Below are 27,500 nucleotides of genomic sequence, written 5' to 3'. Positions count from 1 at the left end.
CAACGGATTACTAACACTTTGTCTTGCATTGTAATTGCAGATATAGAATTACAGAGAATCCCTTTTCTGTACCTACCTACTTACCTTTATATATATATATATACATATATATATATATATATATATATATATATATATATATATATATGTATATATATATATATATAAATATATATATAGATATATATATATACATATATATATATATATATATATATATATATATATATATATATATGATAACAAACGTGACCGTACTTAACTATCTTTATTACAGTATCTACCTGTATATATAGTTACCTAATTACTTATCTTTCTACTGTATACACACACACACACATATATATATATATATATATACATATATATATAAATATATACTATATATATACATATATATACATATATCTATATCTATATCTATATATATATATATATATATATATATATATATATATATATATATATATGACAACCGTTTGCTTGCATTATCTATTAAAAGTATTTACTGTAGTATCAACCTCGACCTGACGAAAGAGCTATTACAGAATATTCGAAAATGACAAATTGTTTCCTTGGATACCTAAGCCGTGTGTCAAAATGGAGGATACAACTCCGTGCGGATATAACGCATTTCCTTTCGGTAAATTGCTTTCTGCGCCTAGAAAATGAACTCTCTCTCTCTCTCTCTCTCTCTCTCTCTCTCTCTCTCTCTCTCTCTCTCTCTCTCTCTCTCTCTTTATTTATACATACATAATATATATATATATATATATATATATATATATATATATATATATATATATATATATAGAGAGAGAGAGAGAGAGAGAGAGAGAGAGAGAGAGAGAGAGAGAGAGAGAGAGAGAGAGAGAGAGAATAATGATTTACTTTACATAATAAGTGGGCCGAATAATTTTTGGAATAACAAGAAATACACAAACGAAAGAAGAGTCCGGCTTTCTAGAAATAAATGGTGTGGAGATTCGATATGAGTAATGAGCCTGCAATGAATAAAATGCACGTTTGTAGGGGAGGAGAATACTGCTTGATTAGAAAAACGTTTTCAGACACGAGTATAAAGTTTTGTTGCTCCGTAGGGGGATGGAGTGCCGCAAGTCTCCTCATGTGGTGCTCTAATTATTAATAATTATTACTTGCTAAGCTACAACCCTAGTTGGAAAAGCAGGATGCTATAAGCCCAGGGGCCCCAACAGGGAATATAGCCCAGTGAGGAACGGAAACAAGTAATAATAGAATATCTAAAGAACAGTAACAACATTAAAATAAATATTTCCTATTTTTACTATAAAAACTTTAACAAAATAAGAGGAAGAGAAATACGATAGAAAAGTGTGCCCGAGTGTACACTCTAGCAAGAGATCTCTAACCCAAGACAGTGGAAGACCTGGCATTAGAAGGGTCTTTGTAGTATTTTTGCATGGTTTTAAGGGGATTCTGAAAGACCATTCCTGAGGAAGGAGGGAGAGAGATTATGATGACGATGCTACACTTCAGCATGTGTAATAATAATTGATCAAATGTTAGGCAGGAACACAGAAGGAAGGAGGAAAACACTGCGGGTTAAAATCCGTATGAAAACCACTGAAATGCAAAACAAAAATAATCTGTTCTTGATTAATATAACATAATACTTAGCCAGAAAATAATAACAGTATCATGAATGTGTAAAATTTAATTAACCAGTCAGTGGTAAATGAGCAAATCTAGAAAAAAAAAACGAAGCGTAAAGTAAAACTGGGGCGAAATATAATTACTCCCTCGAAAGTTTGTCACGATCTCCTGACCTTTTTTTGTCTGAGTTCGGTGTTCGTGGAAAACCGACTCTAATTCATACAATTCCGCTTGTGGTGTTTTTTCACTTCGTTTCATAGGTGCAAAACCGATATTAAACTTCGTCCTCACAATTTTCCGATAATAACTCAATTTCACTTTTTCTTCGTTAGCATAGTTTTCTGTCATCCAAGTCCTGTACAATTTATATAATTTCGTCATGTTAAGTTCACTACCGAGATATTTGCGATTCGGGGATTTAGCACGTGTATAGTGGGACGACACTATCGGGATAGAACCCATGTGTTCCTCGATTAACTTCACCACCCGCTTGTCTTTCTTCGTACCTGGCGGATGTCTCCCACGCTTGTCTCCTATAGGGGCACCAGTGTCAGTCACTTTACTTAATGCTGTACGCATACGGGTGTCACTGACAGAAAGTATGGATAAAAAACCCGCTTTGCACACAGTGTGAACATTGTTTTGGTATGTTATAGTGTATTCCCGGGTCTGAGTACGCACAGGAGGTTTGTCTCCAAGAGGCTTACGCCGCCTCTTCACTGGTTTCGAACGCACTAACGACCTTATGTAGGCATTCTGTTTGTCGTAATCGGCAACACCCCAAAAATCACTAAACACTTCCTGTATCACTGGCATCGATATCTTATCAAAGCATCCATCTCTGCAAGGATTTCCAATTTTCTTAGCGGCAACTTCTTTCCCGGTCGCCCGACTTACGTACTCTTGACCAGCATCACGCTGAATTTTAGCTGCATATTTCTTCCACTGCAGTACATTACCAACACGTTTACAGCCCCGAGATGGCGTAGGAACACCAACAGCATCAATATCACTCACGTCATTCATATCAGATGACATTATCAATGAGAAACGAGTAAAGAGTTGTAAAAAAAGAAAAAAAAAATAAGCAGGAGCATCAAGGCAAAGACATTTACAAACTGAGATACATGCCTTAACTGGGGTGGATGCTGTGAGTCACACAGTGAGTGGTATGCAGGGTTGCCAGACACTTCTGGTGTAATTGTTGTACCAAACAGCTAAAAAATGTTGTAAAGTACCATGGAAATGTTATACCTGCTTATATTTATACAAGATGCTAAAGAACAACAACAAAAACAGTTATAATATAATGGTAATATTAATATTAGTAGTAATGATAATGATAATAAGTTTCTGCCCTTCTTTATTTGAGTTCTACAGGATCACAGTGACTCAAGTACCGTTTTTTAAAACAGGATAAAATCGCCTCTAAAGTTTTTTGAACATACCTCCGCTTCTAATAAAGATATCAATTTCAAACAAGATGCATGTGAAAGCTCTCTCCTTCAGAATTTTTTGACCAAACAATGAAAAAAGAATTGTAATGTGTGCGGTGCGTAAGTGTGCAAAATGTATAACACATTCATTTTGATATGAAAATAAACAATTTCAATTGCAATAGACATAGATAAAGTGTTGTTGTTTTGTTTCATTTCTATACACCTTCAATGTATCTTAGCATCAAGAACAGTGTTATTACCAATAATAATTATGACAGTAATAATAATAATAGTGAAAAATAATAAGGAATACCATCTAAGTAATATTAGTACCAAGAATAATGAAAGATGAATGTGGCAAAGAGGGCCAGTACTAATGTACACAGAGAAAAAAATCCAAACTCAGCAACTAGGTAAAAAAATGAAAAATCTAATAAACGTTCATAAACATTGTGTTTGAAATCAATACATCTTTCTTGTCTCTAAAAATACAAGAACATTAATTTTTTCTCCAGTGAAACAATACAAAATAATAATAATAATAATAATAATAATAATAATAATAATTATAATAATGAATAATAATAATAATAATAATAATAATAATAATTATAATAATGAATAATAATAATAATAATAATAATAATAATAATAGCGATCGTAATATAAAGATATTAGTCACAAGAATAATGAAAGTATATTAGTACTTGTTAATACTGTCATACTAAAATAATGAATTATTACACTAACTTACCATTATAATTTATGTACATCCGCTAACAAACTTGAATCCTAGAGACAGGAATAAGGGCTGGGGGTTACTCGTACTCAATAAGGTTGTTATTAGCATCAGATTCTTTGTCATCACTGCTGTCATCTGGCCCCCTTCCTGCAGCAGCATCTTGTTGTGCCACGTTATTCTGGTATTATTCTATATTACCGATAGTAATATACGGGAGGAGTTCTTTCAGGTATTTGACTTTGGCAGGGTTGAATTTGATTGGACCACTGTATTTTGGCGGCAAGGTCATGGTGCTCAAACAAGGCCTTGGCTCAAATCGAATTTTTTTCATCGAGGACTGTCCACCACAATCTTTTAAAAGGCTGACCTTCTTGAACTCCTCCGTATCACTGTATGTGGTCTTAACACAGAAACCCTCACTATAACGGAAGGAATATTGCACTATTCTGGCATCACTAAAGTTCTTTCCTTGTGGGATCGGTTTTGTAATGAATTTTGCCAACTCCTCAATGTTGAGAAAATCTTGAGGATCCATGTCTATGACCTCGGAACCCATCTGGATAGCATCTCGAATGAGGTTTACATAATCGTTTTTTGTTTCAATTATTGCATGTTTTCTTAATTTTGACTCGACGTTGCCGAAGTGTCGGTCGCAGGGCATGTACGAGTGTCCAGTGATAAGATAAACATGAACTTTTTTTGTGAATTAACCGCAACAAAATCAATGATAAATTGATATTTTCATTCTGGCCAGCACAGTTGCCCAAGACCAGAAATTGATGAGTCTCCTCCTCGGCATTATGATGAAGATCAAGGTACTTTGAAATGCAACTTGCCACTTCAACAGTCCCTCTCTTGGCAGAAACCTCATGCTACACAAACATAGTTGACTTATTAGTTTTCATGTTTGTCACACACAAATCATAGGTCCATCCCTATTTTACTTTTAAAATATGCAGCACCATGTGAGGGCTTGGGTGTGGGTAAAGTTTGCTGGAGATCAAAGCAGAGTGCAAGAGTATTCTCATTATTGGACTTCCTTAGCACCTAACAGAACAGTAGTTTCACACGCTAGTAACTCCGCGATAGTTTTATGCAATAATCCCATTAGTGACATGGGCTTGAAAGCCTATTTTTCTTTAACGAGTCATGTGGCCACATGGTGTGGCGCTTTGCACAAGGATTTTTAGCCTTATGACATAAGGGATTAAGAGTATTCCGTAAATCCCCGCCTAGGGATTGAAAATGACAGAACATTTGACTGATTTAATGTTAATAAATTGAAATATTTACACCGAATTGACGGACTGCAACAAGATCGTGAGAATACAAGGTCTACTCACGCACAAGTTGTGACATCATCTGAAGTGGAGCCCACAGAGAAAATGATGAAAACGTAAGTGGAAATGTTAGGTAAAAGAGAAAACGTACAGGTACCACAGAGTTTCTGGGAGACTTACTATTTCATGCTCTGCAACCATTAAAATGGGGGTTCCATTTTGGAAAAACATTCTTGTAGTTTATTTTTGTCATATTTAATAAAGAAATCTAAAGGTTAATCTTTGTGTAGAGGGCAAACAAGTGTCCAAGTCTATGAATCCATTTACCAAAAACAATTATCTTTGTCTATAAAGAAAAAGATTTGCCAAACTTAAAGGATATGACATGAATTATCGACGAAATGAGGATTACCTGCTGAAGAATAACATGCCACTGGCCAACTCTCGTTGCTGTGTACACTTGTTACAGCTAGTGAATACCCCTATATGCATGAAAGGTATGGCATAATAAAACAATATACAGCTAATAACATCGAAAATCATGACCTAATGGCAATGGTTTACGAGATGTACTCACCATAGTAGAGTGTTGGCACTGCTCCAGGTTTAAATTTCTTTTGGGATCTAGGAACGGGAATGCCAAGTAACTCGTACTTCAAATGTCGCTGGAATGCATTTGCTTCAAAGTGCCGACTGCATATGTAAGAATTGGCTGGATTAAATCTTTCTGTTCGTTTGCAAAACGTGATCCACTTATTTCTCAAATATTCATCCTCTGGAAATCTATGGTAAGTTATTTCAGACCCTTTCACATGTGTTTTTCTGCACCCGGACACTGCACAATGGGACGGCATAATTATTTTAGTTACGCATAATTATTTTAAAAGAAAACGGAGACACGTTCCCGACTCCAGCCACACCTGGACTAGGAGCGGAATTTCAACGAACCCTCGGCCAGGCACTTCAAGTGACGACACGGCGCAAAAGACCTAATTACTGGTTAGCTGTTGAGTAGGCCTTATATTCTCTCGATCTTGGACTGCAAGATCCATTCAACTAGCGATATATCACGCGGAACCACATTGGTTTATAGTGTCTATTATAACCTTTAAATCGCAGTGACATAAGGCCAAGTTTCTTTTACCCCACACTTGGGTTGCTGGCTGTTTTAAAAATGGTGCATTTTCTTACCTATGCGTTACTGCCTAAGGTTTAGAATCGTTTAATTCTATTTATTTGCTTATTTATTCTTTTTTTTTTTTATTCGAGTACTTTTTGCATTTCTTAAACACCACCAGATATTGTTATTACGGGTAACCACATTCTAATCGGAGCCCTAAACTTGTTTTTCCACGGTACAAACGAAACTGCGAGTTACTGATGCAGTTTATTGCCGTTGTCTGGTAATGTTTGTAATATTTATACGAACTAAAGTCGCCTTAAATGCTCCTGTCCCCGTCAAGGGAGTTTATTATTATTATTATTATTATAGAAAATATAAGACTTTACTAGTTTTTGTATGATAAAATGATATACCCGACGTTATCACTATTCACTAATCGTTCGGGTTTTATATAAGTTTCAAGATGGTCGATGTTCTCTTCATTATTATTATTATTATTATTATTATTACTATTATTATTATTAGCCAAGCTACAACCCTAGTTGGAAAAGTAGACTGCTAGAAGTCCAAGAGCTCCAAACGGGAAAGGAGATAAGAGAATAAACTACAGGAGAAGTAGTGAATAATTAATATAGAATATTTAAAGATCAGTAACAGGGTTAAAATTTATAATTACAGTTCTTATATATCAAGTATGTTCTTATTTCTAGGTTTCGAATGAAGTAACGGAACGCACACTCATATAGACAGTGTATATATATATATATATATATATATATATATATATATATATATATATATATATATATATATATATACATACATATAAATACCCATATACACACACACACACACACACACATATATATATATATATATATATATATATATATATATATATATATGCATATATATATATATATATATATATATATATATATATAAATATATATATACATATATATATATATATATATATATATATATATATATATATATATATATATATATATCAACACTTTGCTCGATATCTTTTTTTTTCATTATTCCTTTGGTTCCAGTTTGTCTTTTCCCTTGATAGAAGTTGGAAAAGCCCAATTGGATTGTTTTCAATAATGGTGAAATTCTTTAAAGGGACGGAGGAAAAGGGCAGGGTTAATTTGGAAATGACAGAAGTTATTTAAACATGAAAAAGGGAAAGGTGAAGTAAACACTTTCGAAGCTTTTACCAGCAGTGATAGGTTCCAAGAATAGAACTGAGTAAGGCCACGAAAGAAAAGGCGTCTCAAAAAGAAACTAATGTTTTCCTTATGCATTTCATATTATCGTCAGTTATATTTAATAACATATTTCTAAACATAAATCCCATTTATTTTTCATTAATAGGCATACTATGAAAATAGGCTATTGATACCACGCTTAATTTAAGAATAAAAATAAAACATCTAAAATATTATAATATTGAATATAATAAAATAAACTATATCAATATCATGCTTCATTAAAAAGTAAAAATAAAACTTTTATAAAAAACAATTGTTGCATATCAAAGAAACCTCCTCACTGTAATGGAGGAGCCTTAAACTCTAAGCGATCTACTGATCAATCTATTAGTGAAGTCCAAATAGCTTTCTTGAACACGAAACCGCTTTCTTCGCCAGTACAAATACATGACACAGGTGGACTGCACTTGTTTAAATTTATTTTTTTCCTTTTAAAGGCTGGTACATCTCACTCTGAAACTCATATTTTTCTATTTACTACTTCGTTCAAAACTAAAATTAAAGTCTGTAATAGTTAAGCAAGAATGAAAAAAATAAAAGGTTCCCGAAGTTCTTTGGTCAATATCATGTCACCCAGAACACGGTGATATATATGCAAGATACTACTCGCTCTCTTTCTCTCTCCTTGCGAAAAAAAATCTATTAAAGTAACAAGCGTTGGGGTTTGTCACGAGGAAGTTGAGGCTAATGATAAACGCACGTTGGTAGTCGTTTCCTTCCGTTCCTAGTAGTTAAACACTATTTTATGGTTACAAGTACAACCAGTCTAACTCTTATGCTCACTCACCTTTAGGGCCTTTCTTGCTAGCACCGTCACGCTAGGATTACACATGGAAGAGGTAGACAATAGTCACCTTACAGAAACCAGTACTTGAGGGTGGTAATCGGTTGCTTCTGATGCCAAACCGTAAATTGCTGGAGACATATGTTGAAACTAATGTGCTGAGTATTCAAGACTAAAACAGAATACTTCAGTACGTATCGTTCAATACAGAGTCGTAAATTGTAATCCCTATTCGCAAATTTTACTGCAATTGGACACAATCGTTCTAAAAATGTTCTTACTCAAATTTCACTCACCCAATTTTTTGATATCTTTGCATTCTATATTTCTTTAAAAAGAAAAATAAGGGTCTTTCCCTGGATGTTTTTCTTTTGTAATAGTAGTTAATTAGTTAAGAATTTCCTGCTTTCTTCCTCCTTTTGTAAACTTTTGCAAAATTTTATTGAAATTCCTTCAAAACCCATATTTTCTACCTTGCCATCTACACTCTTTCCCTCCAATGTCTTTAAACGTTTTTACCTAAAAACATTCTGTCTTAACTTCCTACTGATCGTTTCGTCCTATGTTTCCATCTACGGCCATGATGGGCTCGTGCACTTGCTATTTCTCAAAATTGTAAAAAGAAAAAAAGAAAAACAGACCAGAACGCTCTTATCTTTTCTAGAAGTAAAAATAAAAAATGCGGTGCTAGGAAAATGACAAATGCAATTTGGGGGTTTTATTGCTAAATAATTAAAACTCATGGCTATATGATTCTGTGCTAATCATATGCTCTCTTGTTAGAAGGAAAATTCTGAATAAAAAATTTTCTCTTTTCTTATTAATTTTTGAAACCTCTCTCTCTCTCTCTCTCTCTCTCTCTCTCTCTCTCTCTCTCTCTCTCTCTCTCTCTTTGAGTGTACCTTGCAATTCTATATAAATTCCCTGCAGATGTGAGGTTAAAAAGAAACAATAGTGCAAATAAAACAATTCTAACATCAATAACACCGTCCTCTCTCTCTCTCTCTCTCTCTCTCTCTCTCTCTCTCTCTCTCTCTCTCTCTCTCTCTAGCAATTCTATCTATAAACTCCCTGCAAACGTGAGGTTGAAAAGATATAATAGTGCAAATAAAACTACTCTAACATCAAAACACCGTTTTATATCTCTCTCTCTCTCTCTCTCTCTCTCTCTCTCTCTCTCTCTCTCTCTCTCTCTCTCTCTCTCTCAAGAAGAAGAAGAAGAAGAAAAACGCTAAACGTTGCCGAGAGGCATCTCCGAATCGCACCCTCTCCGAATGACTAGACATTCATTTGTTTTTCCCAGTCGGATGAACTTTTAAGGGATCCGATCCAATTTGTTGAGGTTCAGAGGAACTACTGCGCCTCTTCTCCCAGGGTTGGTGGGAGAGGGAGAAGGAGACGGCGGATATGAGTAGAAAGAATAAGTTCACCTTTCTTTTCATGTCTCTTATCCAAAAGCCAAATATCCTTTTGGAACAGGTCAGTGTCACATGTAACGGGTTAAATTTCTTTAGAAAAAAAAAAACATTATACAGGCCTTTCGACCCTTTAATGCGAGCAAGAAACCCGAAAAAGACAAAACCCGGAGCATGAGAAAGATGCGCACTCTTGGTGGATGGAAGTTTGTTAGAGCTGAAGTAAACAGAGGCAGATTTCTCGACCGTTAAGAAACATGAAAAGAGAAAATGCAAAGTGAAGAAAAAAAAATAAAAAGTGGTCAGGTAGACACAAGGAAGCTAATTTGCAATGAAAAGAAGTGATCAAGAGGCGAGACAGGGAGTTTATTGTTAAGATGAATTCTATTTGTTACAACCTATCTAAAGATGAGAAAATAGTATTCTAAACAGAGATAAGGTCAACATGAATCTGTAATATTAGTTAAGTGAAGAACTAGGCATCTATTATAACGATGGAGGTTAGAAGTATTTAATTGCACAAGTTTAGAGATTACATAAACCGAAGAGCAGTTTGACAGGATTCAAAATACAAAGAAAATTGAAGGCCAACTTGGAAAATGTGAAGTTAAACCGTTGGAACAACAATAGTGTTACCAGAAAATGCTGAAAGTCATTGACAAAAATGGACAGAATAAAACTGAAAAGAGCCTCACCACAAGGGTAGGGAGTGAATGTTGTCGCATGAACAAAAACAACGAACGAATAGCATGCAAAGTAATGAATTAATATGGATAATAAGGGAAAGGGATATTTTTATTATTATTATTATTATCATTATTATTATCTAAGCTACAACCATAGCCTAGTTGGAAAAGGTGGATGCTATACTCCCAAGGGCTCCAACAGAAAAAATAGCCCTGAGAGGAAAGGAAACAAGGACACAGATAGAATAGTGTGCCAGAGTGTACCCTCAAGCAAGAGAACTCTAACCAAGGCAGTGGAAGACCATGGCACTACCCAAGACTAGGGAACTATGGTTTCATTTTAGAGAGTTTTGTTTTTACGCTGCTATTCTGCTTTCTCTATTTGAACACTTAGCTATGAAGCATTACGTCTTTCCATCAGGGGTTAATGATATTCAACTTTAACTCTTTAAACCAGGATCTGAACTACTTAAAAGATTTTTCTATAGGTTAAGAATTGTTGCTCTAAAAAGTACCCTATAAACCTTGCTTCAAATCCCGAAGGATTTATATATAAAGTAAAAAAAAAAATCATTAAGGTCGTGGTGGCCGATGTGCTAATGTCCCAGACTGGTGATCGCCAGACTGGGGTTCGAGTCCCACTCAGAATCAGTAGTTTCTTTGGTCGCTGCAACCTCACCATCCTTGTAAGCTAAGGATGGGGGATTTCGGGGAACCTATGGGTCTTTGCTGAGTCATCAGCAGTCACTACCTGGCCCTCCTTGGTCCTAGCTTAGGTGGAGTAGGAGCTTGGGCACTGATCATATGTATATATGGTCAGTCTATAGCTTTGTCCTGCTTGATAGGGCAATGTCACTGTCCCTTGCCTCTGTCATTCATGAGCGGCCTTTAAACCTTTAATGCATATCTTAAACTTAAATTTTACAAAAATGTTGGCCTCATTTAAAATCTTGGCTTAATCAAATCTGCAAAATGCCTTTTTTATAAGATAAACTATACAAATAGAAATACATTTGGTGGTTGTAGTTCAAACAAAATAACAGAAAATGTCTTTCTAATTTTGTCCTTGGCTTTGTTATCATGGAAATACAGAGGGCCTGTAATGAGATTAATTGTGGTAAACGTTGTGGGTAACGTAGACATCAATTAGAATCTGGTAAAAGGTTTTAAATGGAAATTTAATCATTGCTGGTGTTTCAGTTAATTTTTAGATTATACAAATATAACAAGGAAATGTTTGTTGAAATGAGTTCTCTGCAAGATCTAAAGATTAGAAGGCATCTTGATTTGAGAATTAATGAGAGGATCATAATGGGTGATTTTATGAGTGAAAATTATAGATGATGCATTCAACTGTAAAAATTCTAAAGGAGGACATCTGTAAAATTAATTTTAACATGGATGGTTTCGTAGGGAGAGAATTCCTCTTAAAAGATGTTACCGAGGATTTAAACGGAAAGAGAAGGATTCCATATGATATAAACGGAAACAGAGGCTTTCATAAGGTTTAAACGGTGTGGGATTCTTTTCGGAGAATTTTAACATCGATTTAGCTAAGGAAGGCTTTGTAGCAAGATGATTTCCGTAAAGGTGGATTTCATTAAAGAGAGTATTTATCTAGAAGGAATTTCAACGTGGATTTAAGTATGAAATGGTTCCTAGAAGCAGCATTTCCGTAAATCTTAGCATGGCTACTATTGTTTGCAGTGGGAAGAATTCCATGAAAGCTATTTTTACATGATTTAGCCAGGGTTGTGTTGCAACAGAATTATTAACTTAGCAAGAATTTCTTCAGGTAGTCTATGTTCATAATTTTTTTGATGAGGCAGATTTGCATCCTCTCACTGGAGTGCTCTTTTAGCTCGGAAAAGCTTCCTAATAGTTGATTGGTCGGAAACATTTTATCCGAATAGCATCATAGTTTTTCGAATAATTACCAAGAAATGTGAATCAAAACTTATTTACTAAACTAAATATCTTCCACAAACATATGTTTTGTCAATAAATAATGTTAGCGGATAAAGAGATCATAAAGTATTGTGATAGCAAGTCTAGATTTGATAACACCCGCTGAAGTCAACGACAGGAGCTTGTTTTCGGATGCACGCTACAAAATTTTGTAAATTTTCACATAGATAAGTCGTGTATATATGTGTATCTGATACGTGAGACAAGTGGACATTGCAAAAAGTGCGAAGCTTACTATAGGAAAACTAGAACGTGACGATTGGCTGCTATGCCTGGTATGACTTGATTATACTGTAGGTTTAACATCGAGGAGATGAGTTCCCTTGGCCAGAGAGAGCAGTAATAACATAATCCTATTTGAAACAGACAAAAGCATTTCTATCATTGATTATGTAACAGTGCAGCTCAAGGTTCTAGTAGCCGCAATTCCATCAAAGTATTTCATTCTAATGTCTACAGGGATTCTCATAAAGTGTTTTTACTTTTTTAATTACTTTATATCCTTATATTAAAGGATTTTAAAGGATTTAATATAGCATCTCTTGAATTGTAGGACTAATTCTGTACTAAAAACAACACACACACACACACACACACACATATATATATATATATATATATATATATATATATATATATATATATATATATATATATATGTTTATACATATATATGTTTACATATATATATATATATATATATATATATATATATTATATATAAATATATTTATATATATATATATATATATATATATATATATATTCTTACAAAGCTGGTCTAGTGTAGAGTAAAAACAGTAGTTGATTGATGATTTTATTTATATTTTATTTGTGCATTGAGATGAATACCCAGCCCGTAAAATGAGTTCCTCTCATGTGGATTTAAGTTTTTTGTGTAAAATACGTAAGACTTACGCTGGTAATTTCATTGTATTTTTTTCAAGTCAGTATATGTAAATTTGTTATTTTTAAGAATTAAATTTTTTATTTCACATATTTTTGTTACCAAGCCTTATGTAACTGTTTGAGAGTGTTATTTAATCTTACATGATAAGAAAAAGTGCTTATGTGATGTTCTTTTATATTTTTATGAGGTATTGCATCATCTTTATGAGAGAATACGCCATTGCTAGGAATTTTCCCGAAAAACCTAGTAATAGGATGTTATCTTTTTTTACGGGGACATAGGGTGGGCGGAGCTAGCTGACAGAGAGTTGCCTCGCTGTGTGTGATAGTTGCTCAGGAAACACAGGCTTCGTCTCCCTGTTGCGTGAGAAAGCGTTCGAGAGAGCAATACTTAATAACTCTAACGCTTTATGCCCGGCCCACCTCGATTCCCAGTTTGTTGGGAAATTTCTGGAAGTAGCTAGGTTTCATATATATAAGGCAACCCCAGTGTTAGATAGACAGATAGAGAAATCCAGCCTTAAGATCGCCATCTTCCCTCTCTCAGCTCAGAGTATTGTTTTCAAAGTGTTCAGTACCTATAGTGTGCCCTCTCTAAAGGGATTCTGCGCCCCACTTATACAGTGTTTTAGTGAGTACTTATAAAAATTCTTTCAGAGTTTTTGTAAACGGCCATGTAGGAGGGTTAGGTATTTGTATTGTGATCTGGTTATCTATTTTTTCTTAAGTGTCAATTTTCGTAAGTGTTATTAGTTTTCTTAGACTAAGGATTATTCAAATTTAACATTTAAAGTCAAGTCATTATATAATTTTCAGATCGTAGCATTTTTGTCATAATCTAAGTTTTGTTCAGTCTTAATATTTCGAGTGATTTATTTTGTTACTATGTAAATCCTTTTCAAAGTTTAGAAATTTATAGAATATATTTATTTTTTTAAAGAGTGTACTATTCAATCACCATTATTTAAAATAGTATTCGCTCATATTCTGTTATGAACCGAAGTTAGAGCTATTTGAATATTTGTAATAATAATCATCCAGTTTTGTGTTGAATGTACTTCAGAAACCTTTGGATATTCATTGTTTTATATATTGCTGTCTGGGAGTTATTCAACTGTCTCAAAATTCATGTATGATTATTTCAATGTGTAACAGTTCAATGTAAAAGCAAACAAGTGAGTTTGGAATTCAAGAGTTTGATTAATTGCCAGTCGTAGTATATATTATATGAAATGTTTGCTTGTCAGTCACGAGCCATAGTATAATATATTTTTAGTGTCCAGACCAGGGAGCCATAATCGTGTATATATATACAGTATATATATATATATATATATACTGTATGTGTGTATGTGTGTGTGTGTGGTGTATGAATATTCTTTACATATTATCCTGTCCTCATACACCTGACAACACTGAGATTACCAAACAATTCTTCTTTGCTCAAGGGGTTAACTACTGCAATGTAATTATTTAGTGGTTACTTTCCTCTTGGTAAAGATAAAAAAGACTCTTTAGCTATGATAAGCAGCTCTTCTAGGAGAAGGACACTACAATTAAACCATTGTTCTCTGGTCTTGGATAGTGCCATATCCTCTGTACCACTTGCTTGAGGGTACACTTAGACATACTATTCTATCTTATTTCTCTTCCTCTTGTTTTTTTTATATTAATAGTTTATATATTAAATATTTATTTTTATGTTATTACTTTTCTTAAAATATTTAATATTAATTGTTAATTACTTTTTTGTAGTTTCCTTATTTCCTTTCCTCAATGGGCTATTTTCCTTGTCCTGCTGGAGCCTTTGGGCTTATAACATTCTACTTTTCCAACTAGGGTTGTAGCTTAGCAAGTAATTATATATATATATATATATATATATATATATATATATATATATATATATATATATATATATATATGTGTGTGTGTGTGTGTGGGGAGGGGGGTATGCATATTAATTGTTAATTAATTTTCTTGTAGTTTCCTTATTTCCTTTCCTCACTGGGCTTAGAGCATTCTGCTTTTTCAACTAGGGTTGTGGTTTGGCAAGTAATTATATATATATATATATATATATATATATATATATATATATATATATATATATATATATATATATACAGAGAGAGAGAGAGAGAGAGAGAGAGAGAGAGAGAGAGAGAGAGAGACTACTACTACAGTATGTTTTGAATTATCTCGTCAACGTTGTTTAACCAAAACTATAAAACAAAATTATTCTTCTCATTGCATCCATTTATTCAGTGTGCATGGTAGCCGGCACCACATTGGCAGTAGCACACCTCTCCCACCAGTCCAAATATCTCCCCAACCCCTCCCTTACCCCCAATGAGAAAATTGGCGACCTTTAGGCAGGTCTAAATCTCGTCAGGGGAATGGATGGGTTGAGATAGAAGGATACCAGTCCTTACAAACGGGAACTGAAGGATGATTATTGCGTGATTTTAGTTACCATCAGAAAAAAAGCAATAAATCGAGTTAAATTATATTTTCAGTTATAAAGACAGACACGATCTTGTCCGTTCACTCTACTTGACACGAAAGTTATTGTCTCAGTTGTATTGGGTTTAAATTAAAATAAAACTGGTTTTAAAATGGCATGACAGCGAAAAATTGGGATAAGCAGGGTGTTATTGCTACCATACAATAGGTCTACTATGGACGCCAACGTCAACATCCCTCCTTAGCCCAAATCCCAGTGAGGTGATTCCGTTCGTTTACGTTCAGCTTTAGTTCGAGCATATACATAGGTAGAATGAAATTTGTTTAATTTACAGTCATATTCAATTTTACACTCATTTAAACACCGTCCCTCGTCTAGGAAATAATAGTGGAAAGCTGTTCAAATGGGAGTAGAATTACAATAAGCTTCACGTTCTTATCAGATTTGGGTCTTATAGCGAAGGATACAAGTATCAAATTCGTATAAACTCTTCAGGGTGGCTTGTCTGATCGCGCACCCCTTCTGTCCAGTAGCATAGAGGTTATAATATACCATTCTGACACTTTGATTAAAAGAAATTGGTGTTAAGGATAGAAATAAATTGGCCTCAACGGCGATACCTTTTAGTTATTTTACGTGAATCCTTTATATAAAGATGGGTGGAATACTCGTGTTCAACCATTGTGTGTTCTTGTTTCGTTTGTCTTCATAGGGGTATTTTTATCAGGATAAATTCGACATTAATATAACGACACCCGCGTTGGGATACAGTACTTTTGTGTTCGATTATTCAATATTTCTCGCTGACAAGTTGTAACTTCAAGTCACGTCCACTAACCACTTGGCTAATGTTCTGTGGTCACATGCGGTATATCAAAAAGATTCTCGTTCTATTTATCTTTCTTTCTCAGCTAATGCATTTCCAATTATATAAAAAAATTATGATAACGCGGTTTCTTAAGAAAAATCTTTCTAGTCTCGTATTTGAGCAAAAACATTATGCAAATCTCTCTTTCCTCCCCGAGAATATTTGAAAAAGTTAAAAGGAAAAATATATACAGTATAGGTGGAAATGGGGCTGACAGATGGAAATAAGTCTGCTTCCTTCAGTAATTTCATTCGAGGTGGAACGAGTGTGTGGAGTAAGGGAGGGATTGTGATGGTCGGTGGGTGAGGAGGAGAAGGGGGGATTGAAGTGTGATAGCAGCTTTCCTCCCCTAGAGGGGGAAACCAGCAGGAGGGAAGAGGTGGTATTATTCCTCCAAGGGTTGCCTACAAAGTCCTTCCTCAGTGATAGCTGAGAAGGGGTGGAGGGGATCGTAGGGGCTGAGACTGGAATGGTGGAGGTTGATAGAACACAGAGGTATTGGAGGAGTTTTCTTGAGTTGGAAAGGAGAGGAAAGGGGAAGGGAGGGAAAGACGAGGACACACAAGGGGAGGAGACCCTTAGACCAAGGTTTCCACGGAATCTATGATAAAGATAGGGTGGGGGAATGAAGAAAAGCCGCAGAGTGCGAAAAACGGGGCTAGGAATAATAAGAGAATACAGAAACAGGTATGCAGGAGAATCAGAGAAAGGAAAGCTGATGATAATGGAATTTTACTTTTGGATCGTTAAAGGAAGGGAGATAGAGAAGGGGAGACTGAAATGGTCGAACTGAGAAAGAGAAATAAACGAAACAGAAAATGAAGGTTTGCCACCAAAAAAAAAAAAAAAAAAGTATGACAGATACAGGAGCAAGAGGAGGGTTGTTGGACTGGTAAAGAAATACACTTGCGCCAGAGGGTAATGTTAAACATGTCCGCACCAAAATGTCATTAATTCAGAATGCTCTCTCTCTCTCTCTCTCTCTCTCTCTCTCTCTCTCTCTCCTAGTTAAGTCTTCCTCTAAGCGTTCATAGCTCTCCTAGTTTTGTATTTCATTGTCACTATTTAATTTATTTTCCCTTTACCTGGTTTCAATTCAAATAAATCGTTATCTTGTAACAAAAAAATGCCATAACTTCCAGTAATTCTTATATATATATATATATATATATATATATATATATATATATATATATATATATATATATATATATGAATTACTAAAATGTTTAACTATGCAAATGTACGAGATATAACACGGGTCTTCGTAATCATTTTTACACCTTTATGTACATATTTTTCCCATAAAAATCAGCATTATTAATATGACACTAAGTGGTGTGGTGTTTATTTTCTTTCCATCGCCATTCTTAATTAGGAATTGGCTTTCATTTATATATATATATATATATATATATATAGAGAGAGAGAGAGAGAGAGAGAGAGAGAGAGAGAGAGAGAGAGAGAGAGTGGGTTGTTATAAATTTATAATTTATTTTCAATATATATAAAACGAGTGATATATACTTATACAGTAAAAAATGCATGTTATATTTGTTAACAAACTGCTGGTAGGACCTAAAGAACCCCTTTCTAACCGCTCTGCATATGCAAAGAAAGTCAGTCACAAATATTTTGTAGACAGACAGAAAAAAATAATACATGATGGATTCCTGTTTCTGTCATGCGAGTCTACCAACTGTTATTTGTAAAGCTCTCCCTGCTACGCCAACCCTCATCCCCACCCCACCCCAACTCCCGATTCCCCAGAAAAGTGGTCTTCAAACTGGCAATAGTTTCCCTACTCTTCGTTCACACGCTGCACACCAACCCATCACTGGACGGACTGACTATTCTGAGAAAAAATGCTCCAATACGCACATTTGGACACCAGAGGTTCTCTGATCGAAGATGAATCTTTAAGAGAAGTTTCGAAATGCATCGGACTCGGGAATAGAATATAGGTGGGTGTTGAGCAATCATTTATAGGACATATCGATGGGAGAGGGACCTTCCGATTATCAGGTTCAGGAGAGAATCATTTTTTGGTCCCTTTTTTATTGGTTTGAGTAAAGATGGAAACAAACCGTAGGAATAATTCAGTTTTTTCTTTTTTTAAGGGGGGGGGGGAGAAGGGACGTCATGGAGGGAAAAGATCATCCTTGCGTGCACAACGGTAAGGAAAAATATCACTCTTTGCTAAAACTAAAGTATCGCATCTTCCAGATGGGATCACAACTGAGCACGTTGCATATTCATTACCACTGTATCACTTGCAAGTGTACTCGCGTGTTTGGTATGACTAAAAAGAAAAAGAGCTAAGCCACGAAAACAGCATAGGCGATTTTCATATCGGATTGAATGGAGTTTACACCTAACCGACAATGTTTACATTACATGACTGGAAATCAAGGGCCACATCATGATAACTGGTTTCGAGGTGTGCATTTGGTGCTATAGTAACAATGGCGAGATGTGATTTGTAAACATTGTAATTGGCTTTGTGAAATAAACTCTCCTTCAAGAAACCCCGTGAGAATGTAGCACAGACCGAAGAAAAGATTCTAGGTTTTAGATTTCTCTGTAATATATATATATATATATATATATATATATATATATATATATATATATATATATATATATATATATATATATATACCACTTGCTTGAGGGTACACTCAGGCATTCGGAAATAAAAAGACATTAATTAAAAAATGTCTTCTTTAGTGAAACTAATGGCTAGAATTGTGTGATATTCTTTAAAAAGGGGGAAAACCGTCAATGTGCATACTAAGTCATATCTATATATATATATATATATATGTGTGTGTGTGTGTGTGTGTGTGTGTGTGTGTGTGTGTGTATATATATATATATATATATATATATATATATATATATATATATATATATAAATTACATTCAAATGGGCGCCTCTTGACTGCCTTCCCACGGCTACAGGTTATGGTAAAAGTCGACTTGTTTGACAGAGAGCGTTGAGCCAATGAGGTTGTCGTTCTCCTTCCAAGAAATATACTTGGCGAAATCAACACGTCGTTGTCGCTGAGGCTTTGTTAAAAAAATTTTTTTTTCTTTTCTTTTAGGTTTGATCGATACTGTAGGTCTGGTCGCGCTCCGTTCTCGCTACAGTACCGGTCAGGTCCGACTATGTTACATGAATTAATTTAAATGATGGGGAGGGAGTGAGGAGGGCTTGGGAGGAACCAGTTAGGCAGGGAAGATCGAGAGGGAGACAGAGAATTAGATGTAAATAAGGTGAAGGATCATATGGAGTTATGGAATAGGTTTGGTAGAAGAGGATGCCTTTGATGGAAGGCACTGGAGAGGGCGCATTAGGTAACCGATTCACACCGGAGCTTTTTCCATTACAAGCTAGGCTACAACCCTAGTTGGAAAAGCAAGATGCTATAAGCCCAAGGGCTCCAATAGGGAAAAATAGCCGAGCGAGGAAAGGAAACAAGGAAATAAATAAGCTACTAGAGAAGTAATGAATAATGAAAATAAAATCTTTTAAGAACAGTAACAATAAATTAGACATTTCATCAATCAACTATAAAAACTTATAAAAACCAAGAGGAAAAGAAACAAGATAGAATAGTGTGCATGAGTGCACCCTCAACCAAGAGAACCCCAAGACAGTGGAAGGCCAAGGTACTGAGGCTATGGCACTACCTAAGACTAGAGAACAATGGTTTGATTTTGGAGTGTCCTTCTCCTAAAAGAGCTGCTTACCATAGCTAAAGAGTCTTTACCCTTAGCAAGAGGAAAGTACCAACTGAACAATTACATTACAGTAGTTAAACATTTGAGCAAAGAAGAATTATTTGGTAATCTTAGTGTTGTCAGGCGTATGAGGACAGAGGAGAATGTGTAAAGAATAGGCCAAACTCTTTCGGTGTATGTGTAGGCTAGGGAAAAATGAGCTGTAACGAGAGAGAGGGATCCAATATAGTACTGTCTGGCCAGTCAAAGGATCCAATACCTCTCTAGCGGTAGTATCCCAATGGGAGGCTGGTACAATGTCCAACTTACTACTTATATTCCTCTATCGTTCCACTCCCGCTCTAGTAATGGTTCCTTCAAAATATATTTTTACTTGAGCGAGAGCGGACGGTAAGTGCCAGTGTGAACACATTTGCCATGGTCCTGCAACTCCTGCTCCACTTCAGTGCAGATTTAGCTTTCATATAAGCAAGTACTGTTACATTTTATCCTACAAAATTATGGATAATCAAAAGAGAATACCACAATGGATCAAGCAAAAGGTAGGTAAATTATTGAAAAAAAAAAAAAAGTTGTCCTTTAATATATCACTGATATAACGATAATGCATGGAGGCAGCATAAACATAAGCACAAACTGAGCAAAATTCATCTACAAAACTCACTTCCATTTTGTGGTTTCAGATGTAGTGTTAATATAATTAGTGCATAGCAAACCAGAACTATACTACTTGACTATTATTATCATTAACATATTTATTAATATTACAGTACTATTCTTATTATTAATAATAATATTATTGTTAAGGTTAAGATGATAAGAAATTCAATATGTTTAATAATAGGCTAATGTCCAATATGGATATGCATTTCCACAGTAATATTCCTATACAATTAATATCGTTTACTTATGCATTACCCTTTATACCAAGGGACTGATGGGATCAAGAGCAGAATGACAGCATACCGAACATGTGAAACCTTCAGTATTGAGAGTGGAGCAACAGCAGAGCACGACTGGACCTAAAGTGTGAATCAAGCCTTTCTGGTTTATGAATTGTGTAACCAGACCTTTCAATAGTCTGAAACTGTCCATACAGAGAACTTCCCAAATACTCCAGAATTTTCCTCTTTCATCACACGCTGTCAGATGTGGGTTACTATACAAAGAATGTGTAACACACAATTTAATGTTCCCTTTAGATTTTTTAGGTAGTCCAGAACGTAGTTATACTTTTGAAATGGATCCAATTCCCTCTTCAGAATGGCGCCTCGACCAATGCTTCACAGTAGATCAAGGATGTCCCAACAAATCCGTTACGTATCACCTTCGTTTGGTGGCTTGCAACCTTTAAAGCAATAAACTGTGCTAATTTCGTTCCTAACATACATAACAATTGCAGAAAACACCAAAAATCATTGGTACATTTAATATAGTCTTGTGTTTGCTGTATGTCCGTTTTCATGACATCCATGGGAGGTCGTGTTTTAGTGACCAGGATATTGTTCTAAGACGCAGTATAATGGTTCTTACAAAGTCCCTCCAACAAAAAATTCAGGTGACTGAAGCATCCTCTGGGATGTATGCTGGTTTAAGCCTGCCTATCGATACCCAGCTAATTCTGCCTTCCACTTATATCAAATAGCACCTCTGTTTTCTCTATATAAGATGGGGTCCTGAGTATGCGGATGAAAGGGATGGTTGGTGTGAATCTATTAGATGAATGCATATTTGGTACATAAAATTTCTCACCTGATATGTGTGTTTTTCTTGCTGGAAGAATTTCTTCCACTGCTTTACAGATGTAGGAGGGGATAGTGGGTTCATCTAGAATAGATCCTAAAATACTCTGTGGGTGTTACTAATGATTATCCATAGAGTACCTCTGCTGGTGAAGTGTTGAGGGATGCGTGTACGGCTGTTCTCAGTCATAATAGGATCTATGGTAAATCCTTTTTCCACATTCTACACTGACATTTGGTAGTGAGCAGTGCTTTAAGGGAGCAATGAAAACACTAGACAATGCCATTGGCTTCTGAGTTGTATGCTGTTGTATGTTTACTCTTTTACCCAAATTGCAAGCAAAGGAAGTCCATATGGCTGCCGTGAAATTAGTCTCCCCTATCAATGGTTATGCATTGGGGAAGTCTGTGTTTGCTGACCCAATTGATTAGAGTTTTTGCTCAGCTTTCCTCTGTCTGCTGTTTTACAGGTGTTGCCTTGTGCCATCTGGTATTCAGGTTGATGATGGTGAAAAGGTATCAATCTCCCTTGGAGAATGGTAGGGGTCACACAATGTCAACATGAATATAAGTGAGACAGTGATCGGTTGTCTTGAATTCTTCTATCCTGGATTTTGTGTTCCTTGTGATCTTTAATGTCTGATAGGGAAGACATTTGTCAGCCCATTTTTTTATGTCTGACTTCAAATGTATTTCATAGTAAGGATGTGGGAGGTGGGATAGCCTGAAGGTTGTGATAATTTATGGGCGAGGTTGAAAGCCTTCCTCCTCGAAACCAATGAAAGAGAAGGGCGAGGACATCTTGTACTCATCTCGCAGGCATTGGTTATCTCTCCGTCATCTGAGATGAAATCTCTCCATGAAAGGATGAGACTTTCCTGGCGGAAGTGCTGCAGGTCTTTGATATTCCGACGGCATTGGTGGTTTTCTGAAAAAGGCGTCTGGAATGTTGTTGGGAGACCCCTTCAGATACCTGATATTGCACTGCAGGATTACTTGGCAATCCCCGATAATTGCTGCTGCCGTTGGCATGCTGGCCATCAATGCCTCTTTTGTGAAGGCATGAATCAAAGACTGATGGTCCTTTTGCACCGTGATTTGTCATCCATTAATCATGTATCAGAAATAATGAATGGCACGGTGGACTGCCAATAATTCTCTGTTGAAGGTAGAATATTTGTGTACTGCTGGAGATAATTTCTAGTCGAAAAATGCTAAACTCAATTGATCCTTCATGGCGAAGAGTGCAGGTCTTGGGTGGTGATTAACATGGCCATATTAAACACTCCCACTCCCGTTGTATGGTATATCAAGGCAGCGTAAGTTAAGGTAGTAGAAATATAATTGGTTTATGATTACTCTTTTTTTTATTTATTAAATGATCTCGTAATTTTCTAGCTTTTCGTAACAGTAACCTTTTTTTTTTTGGAAATAAATTATTTAAATCTTATAATATAACAAATCTCTCACACATGTGGTGTCGAGACAGAAAATTATGTAACCAACATCCATTAGCCTTGAAGCCAGTAGTTCCAAGGTGTGAGGTGAAGCATGAGGCTTCGCTTTGTATATTTCTATTTATGCTTCACCAACAGACGGTCTTGTTTCTTTTGAATTCAACTCAATTCAAGTCTTAAACTTATGAGATTTTCAACCTCTTAATGAGACATTTTTCTTGCCTGAAAATAGCATACTCATTTCATACTCTTGTTTTTGTATGATCAACTTGGAGTTTTTACAAAACTTCTAAATTTAGCTGTAGGCTAACATTCGATATCACGAATGTCTAATGGTAACATTTATGATTGAGGTGTCCGATGTGGTAACGTCCCTGATGGTGAACGCTAGACTGGGAATCGAGTCCATCTCAGACTCGTTAGTTGCTTTGGTCACTACAACCTCACCATCCTTGTGAGCTAAGGATGGGGTGTTTGGGGGAGCCTATAGGTCTATCTGCTGAGTCATCAGAAGCCATTGCCTGACCCTCCTTAGTCTTAGCTTGAGTGGAGAGGGGGCTTGGGCGCTGATCATATATATATATATATATATATATATATATATATATATATATATATATATATATATATGGTCAGTCACTAGGGCATTGTCCTGCTTGATAGGACAATGGCCTGTCCCTTGCCCCTGCCATTCATGAGCGGCCTTTAAACAGGCCAAATTCTAAGCTTCAAAGTCTTTATTATGATCAGGACTGAAATAACCATTAAGCTAAATAAATACATGCTTAGGGCATCAAGGGAAGGGGGCACCACAAAAATAGTAAATAGTTAACTGAGCAAAAGAAATTACTTTGAATTTGTTTAAATGCTATTCGTAGTTAATATATAGTCAGAAAAATAAAGTATCCGTGCTGTCATATTGACGTCATATAATTCCGATAATTATTAGAACTCTTGCACAATTGTTGACAAACTTAAAATAGATGAGAAGGGGAGAGATATACAAAGAAATATCACAGATATTCACTTCTTTTCACAGTGATGTACCACATAATGTCACTTCAGTGACTTCATTATCTCTTGAAATTGAAAGGTGATCTCCAGAAGAATTAAGTGTAAAAAAAAAAGAAAATATAGAAATATAGAAATTCTATAGAATAATGGCAGAAGGTGTACGTAATGACTTTCGTATATTTTAACATTAACGGTAACAAATTGATCTAAGGGCGTACATTTTCTCATTTGGAAGTATACTAAGAATCCTATCAGAACAATTATGCAACAAGGCAGGCTGGATTATCTAAGGTTAATTTTGAGATCATGATAACAGCCTTTCCTATGTGGTTTATTGCTGCTTATATAATGAATGACATTTATATATATAGGCATTAAATTCTTTGATGCTTATGGGCCTTAATCAGACTCCGGTTATGACTTGCTTTATCATTCTTTTAACGCTTGTAGCTTTCTATAATAAGGCAAAGTATCAAATGAATAAATTATTCAGAGTGAAAATTGAAAGATTGGAAAGAATTTATTCTGAAGTTCAGACTCAGACTGCCTTTGTCCAAGGCCAGTTGAAATTCATCTAATGCATACCCGAGTTCCTAAGCATATTTGGTTCCACTTCCAGAGATTTTCTGCTTTGGAAGTTCGACTATGAAACGTTCAAAGGTTTAGTGTATGTTGGCAGCGACCGACAGATGTCAAAGGCTGCTTATCAATATGCCACCTTGGTAGTAGATCGCCCAGCTCCCTTCTCCCCCCTTTGCCAGTCTCCACACTCAATATCAATCCATCATGATCCTGTTGTTTCTATGAGCACACGTTCGCATATTCAAGGTTACAGTTTATTCCTGAAATCTGTATTTTCATTAGTGTATATTTTGTGTAGCTGTAGCGCGGAAATGTTGGTAGGTTATTTTTTTTTCTGGCAGACTAATTTTATAATAGTTACACACAGTATGTAATAGAAATCATATTATTAATAGCGACTGGATGAAAATATTTATTTCAGAATAACACATTCTCTCTCTCTCTCTCTCTCTCTCTCTCTCTCTCTCTCTCTCTCTCTCTCTCTCTCTCTCTCTCTCTCTCTCTCACTTGTTGAGTGATTTAAATTAGTCTCCCCTATCAATGGTTATGCATTGGGGAAGTCTGTGTTTGCTGACCCAATTGATTAGAGTTTTTGCTCAGCTTTCCTCTGTCTGCTGTTTTACAGGTGTTGCCTTGTGCCATCTGGTATTCAGGTTGATGATGGTGAAAAGGTATCAATCTCCCTTGGAGAATGGTAGGGGTCACACAATGTCAACATGAATATAAGTGAGACAGTGATCGGTTGTCTTGAATTCTTCTATCCTGGATTTTGTGTTCCTTGTGATCTTTAATGTCTGATAGGGAAGACATTTGTCAGCCCATTTTTTTATGTCTGACTTCAAATGTATTTCATAGTAAGGATGTGGGAGGTGGGATAGCCTGAAGGTTGTGATAATTTATGGGCGAGGTTGAAAGCCTTCCTCCTCGAAACCAATGAAAGAGAAGGGCGAGGACATCTTGTACTCATCTCGCAGGCATTGGTTATCTCTCCGTCATCTGAGATGAAATCTCTCCATGAAAGGATGAGACTTTCCTGGCGGAAGTGCTGCAGGTCTTTGATATTCCGACGGCATTGGTGGTTTTCTGAAAAAGGCGTCTGGAATGTTGTTGGGAGACCCCTTCAGATACCTGATATTGCACTGCAGGATTACTTGGCAATCCCCGATAATTGCTGCTGCCGTTGGCATGCTGGCCATCAATGCCTCTTTTGTGAAGGCATGAATCAAAGACTGATGGTCCTTTTGCACCGTGATTTGTCATCCATTAATCATGTATCAGAAATAATGAATGGCACGGTGGACTGCCAATAATTCTCTGTTGAAGGTAGAATATTTGTGTACTGCTGGAGATAATTTCTAGTCGAAAAATGCTAAACTCAATTGATCCTTCATGGCGAAGAGTGCAGGTCTTGGGTGGTGATTAACATGGCCATATTAAACACTCCCACTCCCGTTGTATGGTATATCAAGGCAGCGTAAGTTAAGGTAGTAGAAATATAATTGGTTTATGATTACTCTTTTTTTTATTTATTAAATGATCTCGTAATTTTCTAGCTTTTCGTAACAGTAACCTTTTTTTTTTTGGAAATAAATTATTTAAATCTTATAATATAACAAATCTCTCACACATGTGGTGTCGAGACAGAAAATTATGTAACCAACATCCATTAGCCTTGAAGCCAGTAGTTCCAAGGTGTGAGGTGAAGCATGAGGCTTCGCTTTGTATATTTCTATTTATGCTTCACCAACAGACGGTCTTGTTTCTTTTGAATTCAACTCAATTCAAGTCTTAAACTTATGAGATTTTCAACCTCTTAATGAGACATTTTTCTTGCCTGAAAATAGCATACTCATTTCATACTCTTGTTTTTGTATGATCAACTTGGAGTTTTTACAAAACTTCTAAATTTAGCTGTAGGCTAACATTCGATATCACGAATGTCTAATGGTAACATTTATGATTGAGGTGTCCGATGTGGTAACGTCCCTGATGGTGAACGCTAGACTGGGAATCGAGTCCATCTCAGACTCGTTAGTTGCTTTGGTCACTACAACCTCACCATCCTTGTGAGCTAAGGATGGGGTGTTTGGGGGAGCCTATAGGTCTATCTGCTGAGTCATCAGAAGCCATTGCCTGACCCTCCTTAGTCTTAGCTTGAGTGGAGAGGGGGCTTGGGCGCTGATCATATATATATATATATATATATATATATATATATATATATATATATATATATATATATATGGTCAGTCACTAGGGCATTGTCCTGCTTGATAGGACAATGGCCTGTCCCTTGCCCCTGCCATTCATGAGCGGCCTTTAAACAGGCCAAATTCTAAGCTTCAAAGTCTTTATTATG

The 27,500-nt window shown here is 35.7% G+C and overlaps 1 protein-coding gene and 1 pseudogene across 1 annotated transcript in view; both read right to left on the bottom strand.

Moving 5' to 3' along the window:
• Window positions 1-2,673, bottom strand: part of LOC137638063 (uncharacterized) — a 114,578-nt gene extending 111,905 nt beyond the window's left edge. Inside the window, exon 1 of the mRNA XM_068370161.1 lies at window positions 1,809-2,673. Coding sequence (XP_068226262.1) covers window positions 1,809-2,673 — 865 coding nt within the window. The remainder of the gene's footprint in view (window positions 1-1,808) is intronic.
• Window positions 2,674-4,000: 1,327 nt separating this feature from the next.
• The window catches only part of LOC137638052 (uncharacterized), a 59,418-nt pseudogene continuing 35,918 nt past the window's right edge, over window positions 4,001-27,500 (bottom strand).

The sequence above is a fragment of the Palaemon carinicauda genome, chromosome 1 (genome assembly GCF_036898095.1).
Source record: "Palaemon carinicauda isolate YSFRI2023 chromosome 1, ASM3689809v2, whole genome shotgun sequence".
NCBI lineage: Eukaryota > Metazoa > Arthropoda > Malacostraca > Decapoda > Palaemonidae > Palaemon > Palaemon carinicauda.
Note: the sequence above shows the minus strand (reverse complement) of the source record. Positions and strands in the feature narration are given on the sequence as shown.